Source organism: Periophthalmus magnuspinnatus, chromosome 6 (assembly GCF_009829125.3).
Source record: "Periophthalmus magnuspinnatus isolate fPerMag1 chromosome 6, fPerMag1.2.pri, whole genome shotgun sequence".
NCBI lineage: Eukaryota > Metazoa > Chordata > Actinopteri > Gobiiformes > Gobiidae > Periophthalmus > Periophthalmus magnuspinnatus.
The window spans coordinates 33090658-33112222 of record NC_047131.1 but is presented as its reverse complement, the minus strand read 5'-3'; the positions used below and the strand labels follow the sequence as shown (position 1 = coordinate 33112222).

The following is a 21565-nucleotide window of genomic DNA, read 5'->3' as shown; positions in this document are numbered from 1 at the left end:
ATGAGTCGTCTCTGCTGAATATAGTGATCTTAAATGTTCTGTATGACACAAAACTGACTCTTGTGACGCTTTAATCCATGTTCTGATGCTGTTTCCTCCTTAAAAACACACCTGGAGTCGTGTTTTGTTTCATTTATTATTCGTCTGTCACATCTCCAAAGCTCAAAACGCGACGTTCTACCTTGTGATGTCATCAAGTGGTAGTTTTCAAGTGAACAGCTCCCATTTTTACCTTTTGTTCAGTATAAATTGGCAACTCCAGAAGCTGAAATGATCCAAATGATTCTATAAATGAAGGTGTGTGGAGTTTAAAAACACAGTGGAGCACTTCCTGTATCACTTGATGACATCACAAGGTGGAACAGAGTGTTTGCAAATTAAAAATAAGCGATTAAAGATTATGCAAACATCCTGGAATCACCCCCAACCAAAACAACTTCGAAAGGGTAAAGGACAAGAAAAAAACTAACATGATTAAAATCTCCGGCTCAGTCCTGGTCTGGTCCTGTTCCACCTTGTGATGTCATCAAGTGGTGGTTTTCAAAGCGTTAACAGCTCATTTCACCTTTAGTTCAGTCGAGATAAGAGACAACTCCAGGACTGAAATGATCCAGATGATTCTAGTGAAGGTGGAGTTTAAAAACACAGTGGAGCACTTCCTGTATCACCACATGATGACATCACAAGGTGGAACACAGTGTTTTTTAGTTTCTATTTGACTTTTTTGTGCTGGATAGTGGTGGAAACCTTAATCTAAACCCCGTTCAGTCCGTCATATTGCTCATATCTCAGTGTCCGTACGTTTCCATCTTCATAGATTTTTCTCTGCAGACAAAAAATCACCGAGGTCAAAAGGTCAACGGCCCCGTCCCTTTAACAATGGCGTGTCCGTGTGTGAATCGCCGCCTTCGTTACTATTTATACACATTTAAATCCTACAGGGGCCATTAGTCGCCGCTCACGCCTCGTCCCTTCACCTCTCACTCTGTACTTTATATTTGTACTTCGTTAGCGGCGCCGGAGTCACTTTGTTTGGCTGCACGGGCGCCATTAGTCAAACTGAAGCTACTATTGTTTGTCGGTGAAGGTGCGCGGTGCATTCCCGAGCGCGGCGGCATCAGCGGGTCTATTCTTCAGCGGGGACTTTGTCAGCTTGAAAGAAATTAGCTCCTGCGATCGCGCCGCCTTGAATATTTTTGTATTAATTTTCCGCAGACACGGCTCTCCGGGCTTATCGGCGACAGATGACGTCTTCCGGGTCGGAGTAGGCGTCCTCCGTGTTAGTATATTGTTGGTACGCGTGCGGCGGGTCTCGTAGAACATATCGCTGACAGCCGTTGAAGTGGTCCAGCGCGGCGGAGCGGAGATTGGATAGAAATTGGGGGAGTAGCGCGAATACGAGAGACGGAGAGGAGATCTGGCAGTGCGATGATTTACAGCGGCGCCAGAGCCATATTTTATCTCATTTGGGATTTTTTTATTCACGCCTGGACCGCCCTGGGTATTCCGTCCTATTAGGTGCAGGGAAAAATGTCACCAGACGCCGTATTTCACTGTGTGGTGTAATGTCTGTGAGAGATGGATGGAGGGGGGACGGGGGCCTCTTTTTAATTAATCAAAGACTTCGAAGAAACCGTCAGCTCGCACCGTTTTGATGTCGTTTTAAAAAGCTCAGGGGATTAAAACAGCAAAATGTAAAATACTGGACAGTTAAACAGGTTTTTTTTTTTTATGTTTTGTTTAACCTCCTGAGACCTGGTGTCCTCATCTGTGGACAACACATTTTGGGTTGTTTAGGCCACAGTGCAACAAGAACATGTTTAATTTTGAATATTTCTAAGAGTTTAGAATATTTATTTTATTTTTATTTATTTATATATATATATATTTTTTTGTATTATTTTTATTTTTTTTATTGTATTTTAAGTAATTTATTTTTTATTACATTTTATTTTTATTTATTTTTATTTTATTTTTAAGTAAATTTTTCTTATTTTATTTTATTTAATTATTTTTTATTTTATTTTATTTTTATTGTATTTTAATTATTTATTTTATTTTATGTTTTATTTTATTTTATTTTTATTTTTATTTTTATTTAAAGGCATACGTCTTCCTGCTCCTGTCAGCAGCACAAACAAGGATAAACAAACTGGATTAAATACCTTGAATTAACACAATCACATAATTTATGAAAGAAATTAGATATTTTCTCACAAATAAAAGGAAAGATTTATTATAAAAAGTAAAGATTATGAAGTACACACTGACACAGAGTCTCGTCCCTTTAAGCCAAAACATTCCTCTCATCCATCTACTTTTTTCTCTTTATCCGAGGCCACGGTCTAAGCAGAATCTCCCAGACTTCCCTCACCCCAGACATGTCCTCCAGTCCCTCCAGTGGCGTTCCCAGTCCAGACGAGGACAGTCCCTCCAGAATGTCTTAGTTTTTCCCTGAGGCGTCATAAACACGGACGATAAGTTAAACCTCCAGACCAAGAGGAGCTCACGTCTGTTTCCTCCGTTGTGTCGTTCTTTCGTTCTTTACTTATGTCACATGTTCTGTCGTCTTTCTGTTTGACCTCATTCCTAAATCTCACGTGTATTGATAATGTTTCTATCTCTTTGACCTCATTTTCATATTATTATCTGTTGTTACACTCGGACATGTCTCTCGTTTGTTTGCGACAAGACGATGTGTCCGGCCTGAAGTCGCTCGGACGAGATTAAGACGTGTACGATTATTTTCGATGATATAAATAAAGTGTGTACGTCCGTTTGTGGGTCAACTGAGGGCGAGACGACTCCATCAGGGACGACGGCTCTTTGACGACTCGATCGATCCCATAAATCTGACCTTTTGATTCAAGACGACTTCTCTGTAGATTTTATATTTTGTTTAAGGTTTTTACTATTAGAAATTCCACAACACGTCCTCAAAAACAGACCTGGAGTTGTGTTTTGTTTCATTCACATGTTTGAGTCACACTTTATTATTAGTCTGTAACATCTACAAAGCTCAAAATGCGACGTTCCACCTTGTGATGTCATCAAGTGGTAGTTTTCACGTGAACTCCTCCTTTTACCTTTAGTTCAGTCGAGAAAAGTGACAACTCCAGGACTGAAATGATCCAAATGATTCTAGAAATGAAGTTTTGTGGAGTTTAAAAACACAGTGGAGCACTTCCTGTATCACCACATGATGACATCACAAGGTGGAACAGAGCGTTTTCAGTTTGAGAGAAGAACTCAAAAAGTAAAGCGTACCCACTGTAAAATGTACTTAAGTAAAGTCCAGATACATAAATATTCTCCTTAAACACAGTACTTTGGGGGTGGAGTCAGGTGTAAAGTTTCCCTGTGGAGCTTTTCTTCTTTTCTTACCTGGTCGTTGCCGTGGAGACGTTGTTATTGCTTTGCCAGGAATGTTACACAGCCAAATACGGCATTACACGGACGTGTCCTCCAAGCTAGATATGTTTAAAGTCACACTGTGGAACTTTAGAGTCAAAGCAACAACATCTCAACGACAAAGAGACAAACTGAGCCCCGGAAATGTTACATAATGCATCTTTAAAGGGCTTAAATGACACAAAATGGACTCGTGTGAAGTTTAAGACGTGTTATAATGAAGTTAATGCATCAAAAACAGACCTGGAGTTGAGTTTTTTTTGTGTTTTGTTTCATTCTCACGTGTTTGAGTCACTTTATTATTCGTCTGTTACATCTACAAAGCTCAAAATGCGACGTTCCACCTTGTGATGTCACGAGGCCGCTCCTTTTACCTTTAATTTTATAGATATCGGCCATTCCAGAGCTGAAATGATCCAAATGATTCTCGTGAACGTGCGATTTCCTGTATCACCACACGATGACGTCACAAGGTGGAACAGAGCGTTTTCAGTCTGAGAGAAGAAACAAAACTGAACTCCAGGTCGGTTTGTGATGAGGAAACATCAGATCAGATCATAAACGGTGTAATCCAGTCCCTTTAAAGCTGCGATTGTAATAACCCGGTGTTTATGTGATATTCTAAACACTAACCTCATTGTCGTTTTCACTTTTCTGGCCGAGCGACAGGAGGAATTAACGCCGCGCTCCCTGCAGATACCGTTCCAAAGTTTTAGTGTTCATCTGAATGTGCTGCCAGTAATGACTCTCTGTTTGTTCGGGGTTTAATATAATCAGCTCAAACTCGCGAACCAGCACGGCCCGAGTCCAAATTTTGTTCTAATCTTTTGCAGAGTAGCAGGGGTGGGATTGGAGGCGTAATTGGTGCAAATGTGTTTGTTTTTTAAGCATTTGATGTGATTCTGCTGCTGTGTGTCATTTTTTTTGGTTAAACTCAAACTTTATTTAAAGCGGCTCGTGTGACGCTGTTTTTAGATCTGTGTTATGATGTTTCCTCATCACAAGGTGGAGAAGAGCATTTTGAGCTTTGGAGACGTGACAAAAGAAGAATAAATGAAACAAAACACAGCTCCAGGTCTGTTTTTGTGGAGGAAACAGTTAGAACATGGATTAAACCGACAAGAGTCAGTTTGTGTAACAGGACGTTTGTTGTGTGGGTTTTTATTTGGTTGGTCCAGATGTTTTGGTTTGAGTCAACTGGTCTTGGTCCAGTCCCAGCCCAGTCTTGGTCCGGTTTTGTCCAGTCCTAGTCCAGTCTTTGTTGTAATTAGTCCTGGTCCAGTCCCAGTCCAGTATTGTTCTAGTCCTAGTCCAGTCCTGGTCTAGTCCTGGTTCAGTCTTGGTCCAGTTTTGTCCAGTCGTGGTTCAGTATTTGTTGTAATTAGTAATGGTCCAGTCCTGGTCCAGTCTTGTTCTAGTCCTAGTCCAGTCCCGGTCCAGTCTTTTGTTTTAATTAGTCCTGGTCCAGTCTTGTTTCAGTCCCAGTCCAGTCCGGGTTCAATCCTGGTCCAGTCCTGGTCCAGACTTAGACCAGGTCTTGTTTCCTCCTTCATTTATTTGTTTTATTCCTGATTTTGTTCATTTTCGTTTTCCTCTTCGTGTTTTGTTCTGTTTGTTTTGAGTTCACTTTTGCCTGAGGTAAATTATATTTATTATATTTATTCCAAAAAATCCAATTAGCACATTGTAAGTCATGGCTCAGGTCGTGGCTCAGGTCGTGGCTCGGGTCGTGGCTCAGGTCGTGGCTCAGGTCCATAAAAGCTCTTTATTACTCTGATGTTTTGACCCACGGCCCGTCCAGAGCTCGCCCCGGCCCGCTGGCGCCCGCTGGCGTCCGCTCTGTTGTCAAGGCCCATCTGTGTTATTCCAGACATGAAAACGATGCAAATAAATGTTTTCGTTTTTCCGACAGCCCTGAAGCGGAATCGATTTTTCCGCCGCGGCTTCACCTTGTCGCCTCTCGTGTTAATTTGTGCTCTTTTTGCTCCTGACAGTTGTGCGGCTGCGGACTCCTCGGCGTGGGCATCTGGCTGTCCGTGTCTCAAGGCAGCTTCGCCACCTTCTCGCCCTCATTCCCGTCGCTCTCGGCCGCCAACATGGTCATCGCCGTCGGAGCCATCGTCATGGTTACGGGCTTCCTCGGTTGCCTGGGCGCCATAAAGGAGAACAAGTGCCTGCTCCTGAGCGTGAGTTCCACCTCATCTCCACACACGTGTTAATGATAATGGGCCTTTCCCGGGTCACTCTGAACGTGGCGCCGCTTCTACGACTCGCTTTGATTTGAAATAGAACTATTAGTAAAATGTGCTGCTTTTGAACATCCAGCTGCGCCGAGCTTTTTACACAGAAATCAAGACGAAGAGGTAGAATCTAAAGATAAATATAAGTATTTCACACAAACATTTACTGTATTTTCCTGCTAATGTAAAAAATGAACTGTTTGTCTTATTATGTAATTGTAGTGAAATGTGTATTTTAATGTGTGTTCACCTGCACAGGGACAAAACGTGGATTTAGAAAGTTAAATCTGGTACAAATCATCTTTTTTTTTTGTAATATTAATGTATTTGTGCACGGTCCCTGACACATAAAAAAGAAAGAAAGAAACTGACACATGTTTACCTTGTTAATTCACTGTTTCTGTATTTATTACTTATTCAAGTTACACATATTGCACATTAATTTGCCTAGATGTAAAAATATGTCTGTGTAGCTGCGTGTCTACTGGTAAAATGACATTTTAAGACCATCAGACCTTTTAATTTACCTGTCGAGGGCCATATAAAATGATGTGGAGGGCCACATTTGGCTCGTGGGCCTTGAGTTTGACACATGTGATATAGAATGTTTATATAAATAGACATAGCTAACCTGCTAGCCATCATGTCCCAAACAGGAAGTGATCATGGGCGCACTTCCTGCTCCATCGACTCTGGCGCCAATTCACTTTCTATTGAATCTGCTGCTTCAGACTCATTTTGTTCTTAAATGTTCGTATTAACCCTCTACATGATCCTGGGGTTCTTTTTTTTTTTTTTTTTTTTTTTTTTATTATTTATTATTATTTATTTTGAGTTTATTTTTTATTTTTATTTATTTATTTTATTTTGAGGGGGTTTTTGAGTTATTTTGAGATTTTTTTTCTTTTTTGTTATTTTGAGTTTTTTTGTTTTTTTGTTTTGACTATTTTGAGGGTTTTTTTGTTATTTTGAGTTTGTTTTGGTTTTTTTTGTTGCTTTTTTGTTATTTTGACTTTATTTTTTAAGCGTTTTTTTGTTATTTTGAGTTGGGTTTTTTGAGTTGTTTTTTTTTTTTTTTTGTTATTTTAAGTTTATTTATTTATTTTAAACTGTCCCCTCTCTCTGTCCCCGCTCTGTCAGACTCATTTTAGTCTTAAATGTTCGTATTAACCCTCTACATGATCCTGGGGTTTTTATTTCACTATTGTGTCTGTAAATCAAGATCTGAACATTAATAACAGACAAATCAGGTCCTTCTTTCCCCGAGGTCGCTCCTGTTAGTGTTAGCAACAGATTTGATTGACAGCGTTGGTACGTGTCCGCTTCCTGTTAAACCAGCAGCACGGGTTGAAAGGGGCGTTACCTTCAACATCCTCGCTCCTGATTGGCTCTTCGGTTGCTATGATACTCACAGTCAGAATTCCAAACATGAACTCTGCTCTAAATTCGCCTCTCCACCTGCTCGGGCCTCGATGAGCTTCATTTGGAGCTGAATCTGAGGCGACGTCTCACTCTCAGTCGCTTCTTTACAGTCTGTGGTTAATAATAATAATAATAACCGCGCCTCTTTGCGAACAGCGTGCCAGACCTGTGTTTATTCTAATGTGTCCTTCACGCTGACCGCTAAACCCAGGCCTGTTCTTCCGTGTGTTTGTTGACGTTTGTTTTGCTTTTTCTTATCAATCTGAAACATGCTTATTTCATTTTACAGAGATGATATCCAATTATGATCCAATTCAGCTGAACCCGGCTTCCTGGAGTTTTATTGAAAAACACTGATAAAAAAAAAAGCATTCTGAACCATTTCCAGACGGAGCAATTTATTTCCAACTCAAAATTATTCACTTAGAGTCGTACCAAGTGAATGAAAAGATGAAAATTCTTCGTCAATCATTCCAGACGAGGCTCCAATTATGTCACAACTGAACTGAAAAGGGAGACGCACAAACTTGGGTATTAAAAGTTGGACAAAGTTTTGTTTTTTTGTGCGTGGTCTGGGAGAGGCAAAACACGACATGAAGCAGAAACGTCGTGGGGAAACAGCCCGGCGCAGCACCTCGACGCCGCGGTCACAGGCCAAAGACGACACGGCAGCACATTTGTACGTGTCCTTCAAGTGGAACCGCACCAGATGCTCTCAACTGACAGCAAAACGTTTTATTATTCCGCTCCAAAGTGCTCCCTAAACTCCGGCTTTGACCTGCAGAATCGTCTCTAGTTATACGGCCGACCGCTGTAAAGACACTTAATATGTCCTGGCTCTATTATTGTGCACGTTCTATTATTCATTACAAGAATTCCCCCATTTCTGGACGCGGCGGTGTCAGCAGCAAACTTGTACAAAGTGGTTTTATCTTTAAGCTCTCTCTCGAGTTAATTACAAAAGTTCAGCCAATGGAAGGAAGGAGCAGCCGCACAAAAGCACTTTCATGTACGGGGACTTTAAATGGAGGGAGAGGTTGAGACCCGCGGTGCTTAACATCTGAAAGTCAGATGCCTTGAAGCTGTTGCATCAGCCCCAAAGCCGCTCCAAATCCTCTGCGTCGGACACGGCTCCTTTCACCTGGTTAACAACGGAGCGAAGGGAGACGAGAAAAGAACTACCTGCGAAGTTCAGACTCATTAAAGACGAAGAGGAAAGTAGAGTTCAACGACAACATGAAGACGTGATGTAACGATTTGTTCAGAGTAAAACAGAAATGACCTAAAACGACTTCACAGGTACGATTAATAAATGAAATACGTTCATTCATTTCCTGATCAAAATGGCAGAGCTGACCCCGCCTCTTCACACTGGCCCCGCCTCCTCACACCACCACCACCAGCTGTTTCACCACCACTCGTTCTAGACTTTTACCTTTTAGTCGAGATAAGTGACAACTCCAGGACTGAAATGATCCAAACGATTCTATAAATGAAGGTGTGTGGAGTTTAAAAACACAGTGGAGCACTTCCTGTATCACCACACGATGACATCACAAGGTGGAACAGAGTGTTTTCTTGCAGTTTGAGAGAAGAACTCAGCCTAAATTTAATAATAATGCATTTTATTTAAGCGCCTTTCAAAACACCCAAGGACAAGACAAAAATGAGATAAAAACAGACAAATACAATAAACATTTTGTGTGTTAAACGTGAGAATGAAACAAAAAAACACACAACTCCAGGTCTGTGTGTGACGAGGAAACGACAGAACAGATCATAAAACAGTGTATTATGTTCTTTTTTAAATCCATGTGCTGTATTTTTCTTCTGGCTCCTGAGGCTGGAGGATGAACTTATAATTGAATCTTGGTTTTAAATATATTGCAAATCAGATCTTAAGCACAGTAGTTGAAAAATCATCTTGTTTTAATTTTCTAAAGTCGTTGAGGCTTAGCTAATGTGTGATCAATCCCACATGGACACCGCAAAGTCCATTTTATCTCCAGACCTTCATCGGGAATGATGTCGGCCGAGAGATAGTGGCGTGAATTTATAAATATCATAAATAATCCAAGTGCTGAATTGGCTCTGCGCACGGCGGCATCGTCTCGTTCCAATCAGAGCCAACGTCGCGGCGTGATGTAAAGTCTGAGCGGGTTTATCTGAGTCACATCAGGGAGCTGTGCATGGATGTCACTGACAACAGGTTAAACGCAGGAAAACTTCATTATCTCAGGTTTATTTTCGTATTTGGCTCAGCAGGGGTCAGTAGCAGTATTAGCATTAGCGATAGTAGCATTATTAGCGTACAGATATGACGCCGCCCGTCACGAGAAACACTATAACAGGACTTTTTGGGGGTTGAGTTACTTTTTCCTTGCACCATTTGGAGGATTCTGGTTATTTTTCTGTTCTACGATGAGTTTGAGCTGTAAAAGTCTTAATTTTGTGCTTCTACGACAGGTTTTTATGGCTGATCTTGCTGCATAAATTAACTCTGCTTCTCCTCCAGACTGACAGAGCTCACACTGTGCCTTTGGTCCAGTCACAATAAACACAGCCATATTTACAAAGATGCTAATGCTAATGCTAATTTGGGAGCCTAATAAATATTTTAAAAACACCATGGACTGAAATCATCTACACCTAATAATAATAACGGGGTCATCCTTATTTTGTTATGTTACATTTGGCATTTTAATAGAAGTTAGCATTAGCATTAGCCCCGACTGTAGACTGTATATATAAATGGACATAGCTAACCTGCTAGCCGTCGCGTTCTAAACAGGAAGTTTGTGTCTGTAAATCAAGACATGAACATTAGTAACAGACAAATCAGGCGCCTTCTTCAGCAACAGGTTTGATTGACAGCAGAGGGGAAGGGGCGTTACCGTCACCAGCCTCGCTCCTGATTGGCTCTTTGGTTGCTATGATACTCGTGGTCTCTACCTGCTCTGGCCTCGATGAGCTTCATGTCTGACGCTGTGGTGACGTCTCTTGGTCACTTCTTTAAACAGTCTGTGGACACAAAACACAAAGACGTACAGAAGTTTTCCTGCGTTTAACATGTTGTCAGTGACATCCATGCACAGCTCCCCGTCCACTGCCTCGGAGACATTCCTCCACAGAAACGACCAGGCCGACCCTTTCACTGGAGCTCTCCGTGTGCGCAGAGCCGATTGTAACAGCTCATTTCATTAAAATTGTGTTAAAATATTTTGTGAAAATTCCGTCCACGTCTGTTTCCAGTTGTTCAGTTTTCAGAGTCTGTGTTCGCTCGACGTGGTCACAGATTCTGTAAACGATGGTAAGAGGAAGCTTTTTATCTGTGGAGCTTCTAAATCTCAGATCAAAAATATCCAAAACGCTCGACGTGCCTTTTCTTTGTCTGTTCACCGCCGAAGTGTTTACACAGACTGAAAAAACAGAAGAACGTGTGAACAAAAACAAGCGACTATCGGCCCGAACCAGCGAGTCGGAGACGTTTGAAAGTGTGAAACGCCCACGAATGCAAATCCACACACGCCGTCATCAGAGGCTCCAGCTGTTTGAGCCAACGAGGGCTTTTCTCTCGCAGACGCGTCGAAGGGACCGTGAACGCCGCACGGACGCACCACAGACCGCAAAGACGCGACCGAGCGAGACGTCACCGCAGCGTCCGGCGCCAAATGAAGCTCATCGAGGTCGGAGCAGGTACAGGGGCTAATTTGGAGCTGAGTTCTGACCACGAGTATCATAGCAACCAAAGAGCCAATCAGGAGCGAGGTTGTTGAAGGTAACGCCCCTTCCCGCCCACATCACTGGTTTAGCAGGGAGCGGGCGCTAGAGATGGAACGATAAACGATAAAAAGACTTGACAATAATCGTTCATGTCACTTTTTATGAACCAAAATGTGCAGAAAAAAAAAACTGCTTCTCCCTTAAACTTTTCATATTATTAAAAATGTAATTATTCATATCCAAAATTTAATGAATAGTAATAATAATAATAATATTTCAGTATTGTCCCATGTCCTCAGCAACGCTGTCAATCAAACCTGTTGCTAACGCTAACAGGAGCGACCTCGGGGAAAGAAGGACCTGATTTGTCTGTTATTAATGTTCAGATCTTGATTTACAGACACAATAGAGAAATAAAAACCCCAGGATCATGTAGAGGGTTAATACGAACATTTAAGACCAGAATGATGATATAAATGTCAGCAGCAGTTAGAGACAGGACACAGATTTTCAAAAACTAAAAATTATCTCAAAATAAACATAAAATAAAAGAAAAAAGAAAAAAAAATGATAAAAATAACTAAAAACACCTCCTCAAAATAAGAAAACAAAAACTCAAAATAACTCTGAAACCCCCCCCCCCCCCCAAAAAAAAACAAACCTTAAAATATAAACTCAAAATAACAAAAAAAAAAGAATGAACCCCAGGATCATGTAGAGGGTTAATATGAACATTTAAGACCAAAATGAGTCTGAAGCAGCAGTTGATGAAGCAGGAAGTGCATCTGTGATCACTTCCTCTTTAGAGCGCGGCGGCAGGTTAGCTCTGTCCATTTATATAAACAGTCAGAGCAGTAGACTCCGCCCACCTCAAAGTCATTTACATCTTGGCACAAATTAAACTCTCACTTTCTCCGAGCTCCAAAACTGGAACTTGTCTGTGTGAAAAATGAAACGCTGGGCTGTTTTTAAAGATATACGAGGTAACTTTCCTGGTGAAGTGTGTCATCGCCGGCTTGTCTCCAGGGAGATGTTAATAGAACATTTCACAGTGCGGCATTGGAAGTGCATCTCCACGGAAACAAGCGAGTAATGCCACCTCGTCACATTTCAGCTCAGATCTGTGGAGCAGCCGCATTCAGAACATGAAGTAAACTCCAGATATTTTTACAAGATGGAAACCTGGAATGGAGTGAATGCCAGAGATACTTTAAGTTTAAAGCCACATTGTGTTACATTCCCTGCAAAGCAATTACATCTCCATGGAGACGAGCGGGAAGCCAGACCTGGAAAGTTACAGGAAAACCTTAAAACACTGGATTTTTATATGTACAGCCAAAAGTTTGGACACGCCTCATTCAATGTTTTTTTTTTTTCTTTTCTTTATTTTGACTATTTTCTACATTTTAAACACAATAAATATATGAAGTAAGATGTATAGGATTATGTAGTAAAAGAAAGTAACAAAGTAAATAAAAGGTAAATTACTCTACTAAATATTTTTTTGATTAACTACTATGAGGATTTGAATATAAAATACTTAAAAAAAAGATTTAACATTTTTCTTTGCTACATAATTCCAAATATTTTAGTGTAGATATTATTATTATTATTATTATTATTATTATTATTATTATTATTATTATTATTATTATTATTATTATTATTTATTTTATTTATTATTATTATTATTATTATTATTATTATTATTATTATTATTATTATTATTTATTATTATTATTATTATTATTATTATTATTAATTTTATTTATTATTATTATTATTTATTTTATTTATTATTATTATTATTATTATTCAGGAGTTGTTAGGAATCATTCTATCAACCTGTCAAAGGGAAAACAAAACATTTTCAGTAAAAGTCAAAAGAGAGACCTCCTTCTTCTCCCTACATTACGTTCAAGCCGGTTCACTGTTTCACTGTTTCACTGTTTCACTGTTTAACCCTGGTCTGATAAGCACCATATCGGGTAACTAGCCCCTCCTGGTGGTAAATTATGGTATAAAGTCTATTATAAAAATCTGCTCTTTTTGAATTAATCATTTCTGAAGTTTTTTTGTATCACAAGACCTTGATGAACAGCAGTGAGTACTATTATGTTCTGTAGTATTTTACTATTACATTTATGTCTCTTTATTTTTCCTGTAAATGGAGCGAAACTGCAGCCGCCGCGTTACAAACAGGAAGTGATCATGTGTGCGCTCTGGCTCCATCGACTCTGGCTCCAATTCACTTTACATTGAAAAACTGTCAGACTCATTCTGGTCTTAAATGTTCATATTAACCCTCCACATGATCCTGGGGTTTTATTTCACTGTTTTGTCCATAAATCGTGTCTTTACAGTCTTTTCTTTCACTTTAGCCTCGCTCCGTTCGCCGGATGTTCCGTTTGTGTTGCGGTTTTTACAATGTCCTGATATTAAAGTTGTGTTTTTTTTCTTTCTCTCTCAGTTCTTCATCGTCCTGCTGATCATTCTCCTGGCAGAGCTCATCCTCCTCATCCTCTTCTTTGTTTACTCAGATAAGGTACGTTTCATCTTCTTCATATGAGACGACATTTAAAACGAGGATTATGTTTTGGTCTTTTCAGTGTGTTCTGTGTTTCCTTATAGTGAATAAGCTGAAGGTTTTTAAGATATTTTTAAGATTACAGTTTAATCATTCTTTATATAAATACATATTTTCTAGTACTTTCTTCTGCATAAATAGCTGTTTTCCCATGAACGCCCCCTGCTGGTGTGGTCTTGTTAGTGCACTTTGGGTCAGATACACAAAATACGTCATAGTTTTGAGAGATTATGCCACGCCTCCTTTTTAGGCAACTAATCGATCGACTAAAATACAGGTTCCTGAAGGTGTTTTTGGTGCCTGTATGTTTTTAAGTGTAAATTGTGGTCAATATTATTAAGAAATACTATTTTAAAACTGTACTAGGCTTTATAATGTCTGGTTATTTCTCAAAACAAATGCACAGCTGATCCTCCTGTGGACTCACACTTCAGTTTCACTTTTGTTTTCTTCATATATGGCACTTTACATCAGAGGTTCTGCTGAGCGCGTGTTCTGTTTTGGTAAATAACTTTTACTACGTGGTACCTGGACCGAGGAGGAGGAGGATTATGGTGAACTTTATGCAAACTCGACACTTTTAAATCTTCAGTAGCTCCGATAATTCTTAAATTAAACTCACCAAATTTGAGCAGTAGGTAAAATTAACCTTCTGAGATTTTTGACAATATAAACGGTTATAATTGTTCACTTAGACTTGAACTTCTCACGACTTAAACTAGAGGAAGTAAAAATGACCTAATTTCCGGCTCATGTCTCTTATTTGATCCTCGATATTCCGTTTTAAGTCGTTTATCGTCTGAGGTTTATTCACAAACACATTTTCTTTAAGATCGACCCACAGGAAGAAATCAGGACGAGTCAGGTCTGTGGAGATACTGCCCCCTGTCTGTGAAAAACACGTATTATTCCTTTAATGTCATTTACACTCGGGGCGTCTCTGGTGTTAAAATGTCGAGTTTGACCCATGTGACTCAAAGTTCCACTGGACACTGAGGGTTTGTTCCTCGGTGCTGGATTTGCTCAGATTAATGTGGGAAGAGTCGATCTAAACGCTCTGGAAAAATACAAGAAAAGTATTTAGAAACAAAAGAATTATGATTTTTCTTTTTTATATCTGAGAGTTAATTTTTTCTGAGAGGAGGAGGGTTTTGTGTCGTTTTTGTTCACATATGTTTAACTTTAACTTGCCGCTGACTCGTTTGGCTGCGTCTCCACACCCCCCCCCCCCCACACACACACACACACACACACACACACACACACACACACACACACACATGCTCCACGCTCGATATTTAATACACCACATTTATTTGGGAATTTAATTTTTACCGAGACCGATGCGGAGGCGGAGGAGGATGTTGGCAGAGTTTGGTTCATATTATTTGTTTGGCTTCAACTCGACGCGCGACACTTTGACTCTGCGACTCTGTAAAAGGAGAGACTTGACGTGTTTTTGAGTGGAAACGTTACAACTCTGGATACGCTTTTTCTCCTCTTCATCTCTTCTGTTTTACTGCGCTGTTTGGACATACGTAGAACTTTGCTGAAACATGCTGTTAAATAATCAATGCGGTGAACTCCGTGGCTTTAAACCCAAGGAACGCAGAGTCGCAGCTCCTTCAGTCGACCACAGTCCTACACTTGACTCTTATAACTCAATGTTTTTTCACAACATAATGTTCTTTTACTCCGGCCAGGACCGCACGCACACGCGGTAAAACGCCGCCGCTCGGTAAACAGCGGTGCTCCAGTTGCTTCATTGTGAATGTTTTTCGTGGCTGGACCTTCAATGTATTCAATCCCCAGCAGTGCGGAGGTTAGGCCACTAAACGCAGGCCAGTCCTCACCGGTCGTCTCGTTATAATTGGTCCCAAATGGATTTCCCATGACCCTTTGCATGTGTTCCATTAAGAGGCGTCTGTGGATGTGACGACAGAGCGCCGTCCTCGGGCTGTTTTGCCAAGTGAATATGCCAGAGTCTTATCAACATTTAAAAAGCCGTATTTATTTATTAACGTGAGTCATTCTTGTCGCGTTGACGGTTCGGTCGCTGTAAAAACGCTGCAGATGTCATTGAGTTTCCCGGGATGTTCCGCAGCGTGGCATTAAACGAGCGCATTTGAAAAAAACAGATCCTTAACGGTCTCGGGACTGGGACTCTCCTGGTTGAATAAAGGTCACTCAAAATGTATATATCTCCACGGGGACGAGCAGATGATGTCAGCGTGTGAAGTAAAGGTCAGGTTTGTGGAGAGGCGACGCTGCTTAAGGAAATAAGCAAAACAATTGTGATGAATAAATGCGAGATATAAATGTTTAATGCTGTACTGTGGATCGTTACGGACAAATCAGCGTTAAACAGTGAAAAATTGATCAAAATTAAAAGGAAAAAGAGTCGGTTCTTTTCAAAAATGAGATCCGGCAACTCCAGGACTGAAATGATCCAAATGATTCTATAAATGAAGGTGTGTGGAGTTTAAAAACACAGTGGAGCACTTCCTGTATGACCACACGATGACATCACAAGGTGGAACAGAGTGTTTTCAGTTTGAGAGAATGTGCGAATGAAACAAAACACAACTCCAGGTCCGTTTGTGACGAGGAAACATCATCATTTTAGGCTTTTTAAAATAGACAAAGTGAACATTTTAGGTCGTTCTCGCCTAAACGTGGCTGTGCTAAATATTTGGGAACAAATTTGATAAATAAATCTTATAAAAACTGATGCTTTAGCGTAGAATCGAGCTGAGTTTTGCATAAGGAGCTGGACATCCCAAACGCACTTGTCATTGACTGATCTTTTCTACTTAAACATTCAGAGTCATGTGTCCTCCAGCGCCAGGAGACACATCTAATTCTCCATCTTTTGTTCCAAACTTATTGCCTGAACTCGGTCTCGGTCGCTGATAGGAGAATTCATTCAGCAGCCGATCCATTCTCAGATTTGTATCGGGTCTCGCGGGCCTCCTCTCGCTGTCAGGAGTAAATATGTCTGTTACCTTATCTCCCCAAATATTACCAGCTTAACTTCTTCTCAAGCTTGTTCCTGTCTCCAGAATTTCAAAACGACGAGCTCTCGACTCCACGTCCGCGTCTTCATCCGACGCCGCGGAGTTTGGGGAGTTTGTAGATGTGGATGGAGATAGTTTAAAGTGAGAGATCACGTTTGCCCGACTTTGGTGTTTATCTGACTGTTCCAGCTGTGCACTCAGGATCACAGCCAAATAACGACTGAGGACAGAGATCGGAGTTACGTCGTGTGATATTAAAGTGGAAACATGACTCTATTCACTGATCTGTGTTAGAATCTGTGTTTCCTCGTCACACACAGACCTGGAGTTGTGTTTTTTTTGTTTCATTCTCACACGTTTAACACACAAACCTGCAGATTTAGGCTGAGGTCTTGTCTCAAACTGAAAACGCTCCGTTCCACCTTGTGATGTCATCATGTGGTGATACAGGAAGTGCTCCACTGTGTTTTTAAACTCCACACACCTTCATTTATAGAATCATTTGGATCATTTCAGTCCTGGAGTTGTCTCTTATCTCGACTGAACTAAAGGTAAAAGGAGGAGTTAATTTGAAAACTACCACTTGATGACATCACAAGGTGGAACGTCGCATTTTGATCTTTGTAGATGTGACAGACTAATAATAGATGAAACAAAACACAACTCCAGGTCTGTTTTTGAGGAGGAAACTAAATTAGAGGCTAAATACTAAACTTTTTCTTCCTCTTACCTGGGGCTTGGTCGTGGAGCAGCATCTGAACAGAGACTCCCAGACTTCCTCCACCCCAGACACTTCCCCCGGTGGGACCCGAGGTGTTCCTAGGGCCGCACTTTACCACCTTCAAGCTCTTTACATGAAGGACCCACTCCCCCGTGCACATGCACATTCATACACCAGTGCACACAGGCACTGGGGACAGGCTGGGGTAAGGGTTAAGTGTCTTGCCCAAGGACACAACGACAGCACTCATCTGTGGGAGCTGGAATCGCACCGACAACCTGTGAGTCAGTGGATCTGAGCGCTCAACCAATGGTGTTTATATTGAGAGGGGGAGTCGAACTGTCAACGTTTGGATCAGTGGACAAACACTTTACTGGGGCTGTTCCATGAAACTGTTCCACAAAAGTGTTCCACAAAACTGTTCCACAAAACTGTTCCACAAAACTGTTCCACGAAACTGTTCCATGAAACTGTTCCACAAAAGTGTTCCACAAAAGTGTTCCACAAAACTGTTCCTCAAAACTGTTCCACGAAACTGTTCCATGAAACTGTTCCATGAAACGGTTCCACAAAGCTGTTCCACAAAGCTGTTCCACGAAACCGTTCCATGAAACTGTTCCACAAAACTGTTCCACAAAGCTGTTCCACGAAACTGTTCCATGAAACTGTTCCATGAAACTGTTCCACAAAGCTGTTCCACAAAAGTGTTCCACAAAGCTGTTCCACAAAAGTGTTCCACAAAGCTGTTCCACGAAACTGTTCCATGAAACTGTTCCATGAAACTGTTCCACAAAGCTGTTCCACAAAAGTGTTCCACAAAGCTGTTCCACAAAAGTGTTCCACAAAGCTGTTCCACAAAAGTGTTCCACAAAGCTGTTCCACGAAACTGTTCCACGAAACTGTTCAATGAAACCGTTCCACGAAACTGTTCAATGAAACTGTTCCACAAAACTGTTCCACGAAACTGTTCAATGAAACTGTTCCTCGAGGCTGTTCTCTGGCCTTTTTATTCACTTTTTCATATTATTTTATCTGTCTGCGTGAGGTTTTGTGTGGGGTTAATCCCTCGTTCGTCTGTCGTAGTCGAGGTTTCACGGCTCTTCATCTCGACTCTGGTTTATAAAGTTTTCAGAGGTTTTGTAGGTTCCATCTTGAGCTCCGTCTAAGATCAGATCATGTGTAGTTGAAGCAGTGCACAGACAAATGAGTCTCTGTATCACATGAGGTCCTGTGTTTTCCTGGCGTCTCTCTGGAGAACGTTCCGTGTGAGCTCCTCTCTCTTCCGCCGCTACAGGGACTGATCAGAGGAATCGCTAATTCACTTGTGCTATTTGATCTGCTAATCACAAGGCATTTATTAAAAGAGTCTGGAAGTCTTATAGTAGCAGGCTGCCACTTTTAAACGTGTAGACACAGGCTCTTGCTAAAAAAAAACAAAAAAAACATTTCCTCGTCTTTCAAACGGGACATCATTTAGTCATGAGCGACGCCCGGGGACGCTCTGATCCTTCAGGGTGACACGCTGTCGGCGCCGTGTGGAGCCAGACGAACACGAGCATCTGTACTTTTATAACCTGCATTAGACACGTTCTCTCCGTGCTTTTTAGCTTAATCCGAGCTCGGAGGTTGGAAGTTTTTAGCGTTTTTGGAGCGTTAACTGGAGTCGTGAGAATGGAGGGCAGTGGTTTGGTGATGTGTCTCGCCCGAGGAATAAACAACAGTGTGACTTTACTGATCGCAGGGACTGAACCATCACGACACAGCCAGGGGCGGAGCCAGGGGCGGAGCCAGGGGCGGTGTCAGGGGCGGAGCCAGGGGCGGAGCCAGGGGCGGAGCCAGGGGCGGAGCCAGGGGCGGAGCCAGGGGCGGTGCCAGGGGGGTTTGAGGGGGCACTAGCCTCTCCTAGAATAACCAATGCACCTCCATAACTCCCCCAAACAAAACCCTTTTTCATCGTCCAATCATGACCAAAATGTTCAAAGTACAAAATGAGACTATTATAAAAATAAAAGTTTTCCTTGTTGGTTCCATAGTTTGGAGCTGAGGGGGGGGGGGGGGGGCTGTATTAACACATGACCCTCACACTGAAACCCTCAGCCCCCCTTTATCTCCCCAAACCAAACACGTCTCACTCCGCCCCTGGATGCTGCTACTGGATGAATAAACAGCACAAATGAATCAGTTTGGGAATATTCATTTTAACCTTTTAAAGCCTTTTGCATTTTCTGGGTTTTCTTTTGTTTTGCTGATTTTGATAAATTTACAATGACACAAAGCTCTGAAAACAGAGCTGACCCTGAGATCACCTGAATAAACAACCAGCTGATCCAGGGTGAAGTGTTCACCTGCAGAACACACAAAGAGCCAAGAATACTTCATAAATATTCACGTTTATGGTGCAGTACATATATATTGTATACGCAGCTCTTGAGGTCAAAGTAAGTCCACTGTGTGCTGCCTCCATCACGTTTATGAAGAGTTTTATTGTCTGATGATCAGTTAAGACACGTTTATGTGTGAGAACTTTACATAATAAGAACAACATTAACATCACAAAACAACAAATCAAAACTTAAAAGATCATCATTAAAAGAGAAGAAGCAGAATTAAACCCACAGATAAACAGAAGCGTCTGAGTCTGGATTTAAACATCGTCAAAGTCGGACTAAATCAGGACTAAACCAGGACTAAACCAGGACTAAACCAGGACTAAACCAGGACTAAACCAGGACTAAACCAGGACTACACCAGGACAGAACCAGGACTAGACCAGGACTAAACCAGGACTACACCAGGTCTACATCAGTGGGAGGGTCCTCAGAGTGTAAAATGTTTCATGTGGCTCTAACATGTTGGTTGTTGTTGTTGTTGTTGTTGTTGTTGTTTCTTTTCTGCAGTTAAACTCTGGTCTGGTTGGTCGAGTTGTGAAAAGTGCTGATAAACTCGTGATTCATTTTGAAGTTCGTGGTGACGTACGTGAATAACTCTGGACCCTGTGAACTCTTAAAAATGAGCTTGTTTAATTTTTCACGTTTTTTAAGACGACAAAATCAGGAACGGCGCCTTTAAGTCAGAGCCGTGTTTCATTAACCCTGATGGAGCTGTGTTTGCTCAAACACCCAGGGGTGGTGCTTTGATTAAACGCCATATGAACGCACCGGGATAATAAAGGCCAGGCCCTGCTCCAGCTGACTCCACACGGCCCGGGACAAACCAGATTACAAACATCCGTCTTTAACGCCCTGACCTCATTCTGCTGCTACCGACCCCACCAACCACCGGACCACCGCAACCAGGGTCTGTGGGAGGAGGAGGAGAGAGGAGGAGGAGGAGAGAGGAGGAGGAGGAGGAGGAAGAGGAGGAAGAGGAGGAGGAGGACCACTGCAACCAGGGTCTGTGAGCCCGGAGTCTGCAGAGTCAGGAGTGTACAGAGGAGGAGGAGGGAGGGGGAGGAGGAGGAGGAAGAGGAGGAGGAAGAGGAGGAGGAGGAGAGAGAGAGGAGGAGGAGGAGAGAGAGAGGAGGGGGAGGAGGAAGAGAAGGAGGAGGAGGCGAGTTCTATATTTGAAATTCCAACCGCGACTATCATAGCAACCAAAGAGCCAATCAGGAGCGAGGTTGTTGAAGGTAACGTCCCGCCCACACCACTGGTTTAACAGGGAGCCGGCGCTTAGCAACGCTGTCAATCAAACCTGTTGCTAACGCTAACAGGAGCGACCTCGGGGAAAGAAGGACCTGATTTGTCTGTTATTAATGTTCAGATCTTGATTTACAGACACAATAGTGAAATAAAAACCCCAGGATCATGTAGAGGGTTAATACGAACATTTAAGACCAGAATGAGTCTGAAGCAGCAGATTCAATGGAAAGTGAATTGGAGCCAGAGTCAATGGAGCAGGAAGTGCACATGATCACTTCCTGTTAGCTCTGTCATTTAAATAAACATTCTATGGTCTGTAGTCACATGTTTTTTTGGGGTTTTTTTTTAATTCTCTTGAGTTTTTCCATAATTCAAGCAAATAAATATATAGATTTTACAGTATAGCACAGATCATTATTAAAAAGATAAGATTAAATAAAACAAAACAAGGAAAAGTGGATTTATCGACTGATATATTTTCAGATCGTGTGGTTTTAGGGTTGGGGATAATATAAAGCACCTTATTTTTTCTAACTCTCATTACGTTTTTCATTAAGATTGAATGAGATGAGGCTGTTTTCTTGTTTCCAGTTTCACAGAGCGACTCTTCGTGCTAAAAGCGTCACAAAACGTCCCACACTGACTCCAGGTTTTCACAGCTGCCGACGTCACTTCACCGTCGCCTGAACCACAGACCGGAGACGCCGGCGCCTTAAGAGCCCAGCGTTTATATCGCACTTTAATCAGTATCAGTGATAATGACTCTGTGCTGCCAAGAAAATCCCTGAACACGGCTAAATATAACC

The 21565-nt window shown here is 41.6% G+C and overlaps 1 protein-coding gene across 1 annotated transcript in view; it reads left to right on the top strand.

Annotated features, from left to right (window-relative positions):
• Positions 1 to 21565, top strand: part of tspan9a (tetraspanin 9a) — a 141140-nt gene that overhangs the window by 92021 nt on the left and 27554 nt on the right. The window contains exons 2-3 of the mRNA XM_033967997.2: positions 5406 to 5597; positions 13267 to 13341. Of these exons, the coding sequence (XP_033823888.1) occupies positions 5406 to 5597; positions 13267 to 13341 (267 nt within the window). The remainder of the gene's footprint in view (positions 1 to 5405; positions 5598 to 13266; positions 13342 to 21565) is intronic.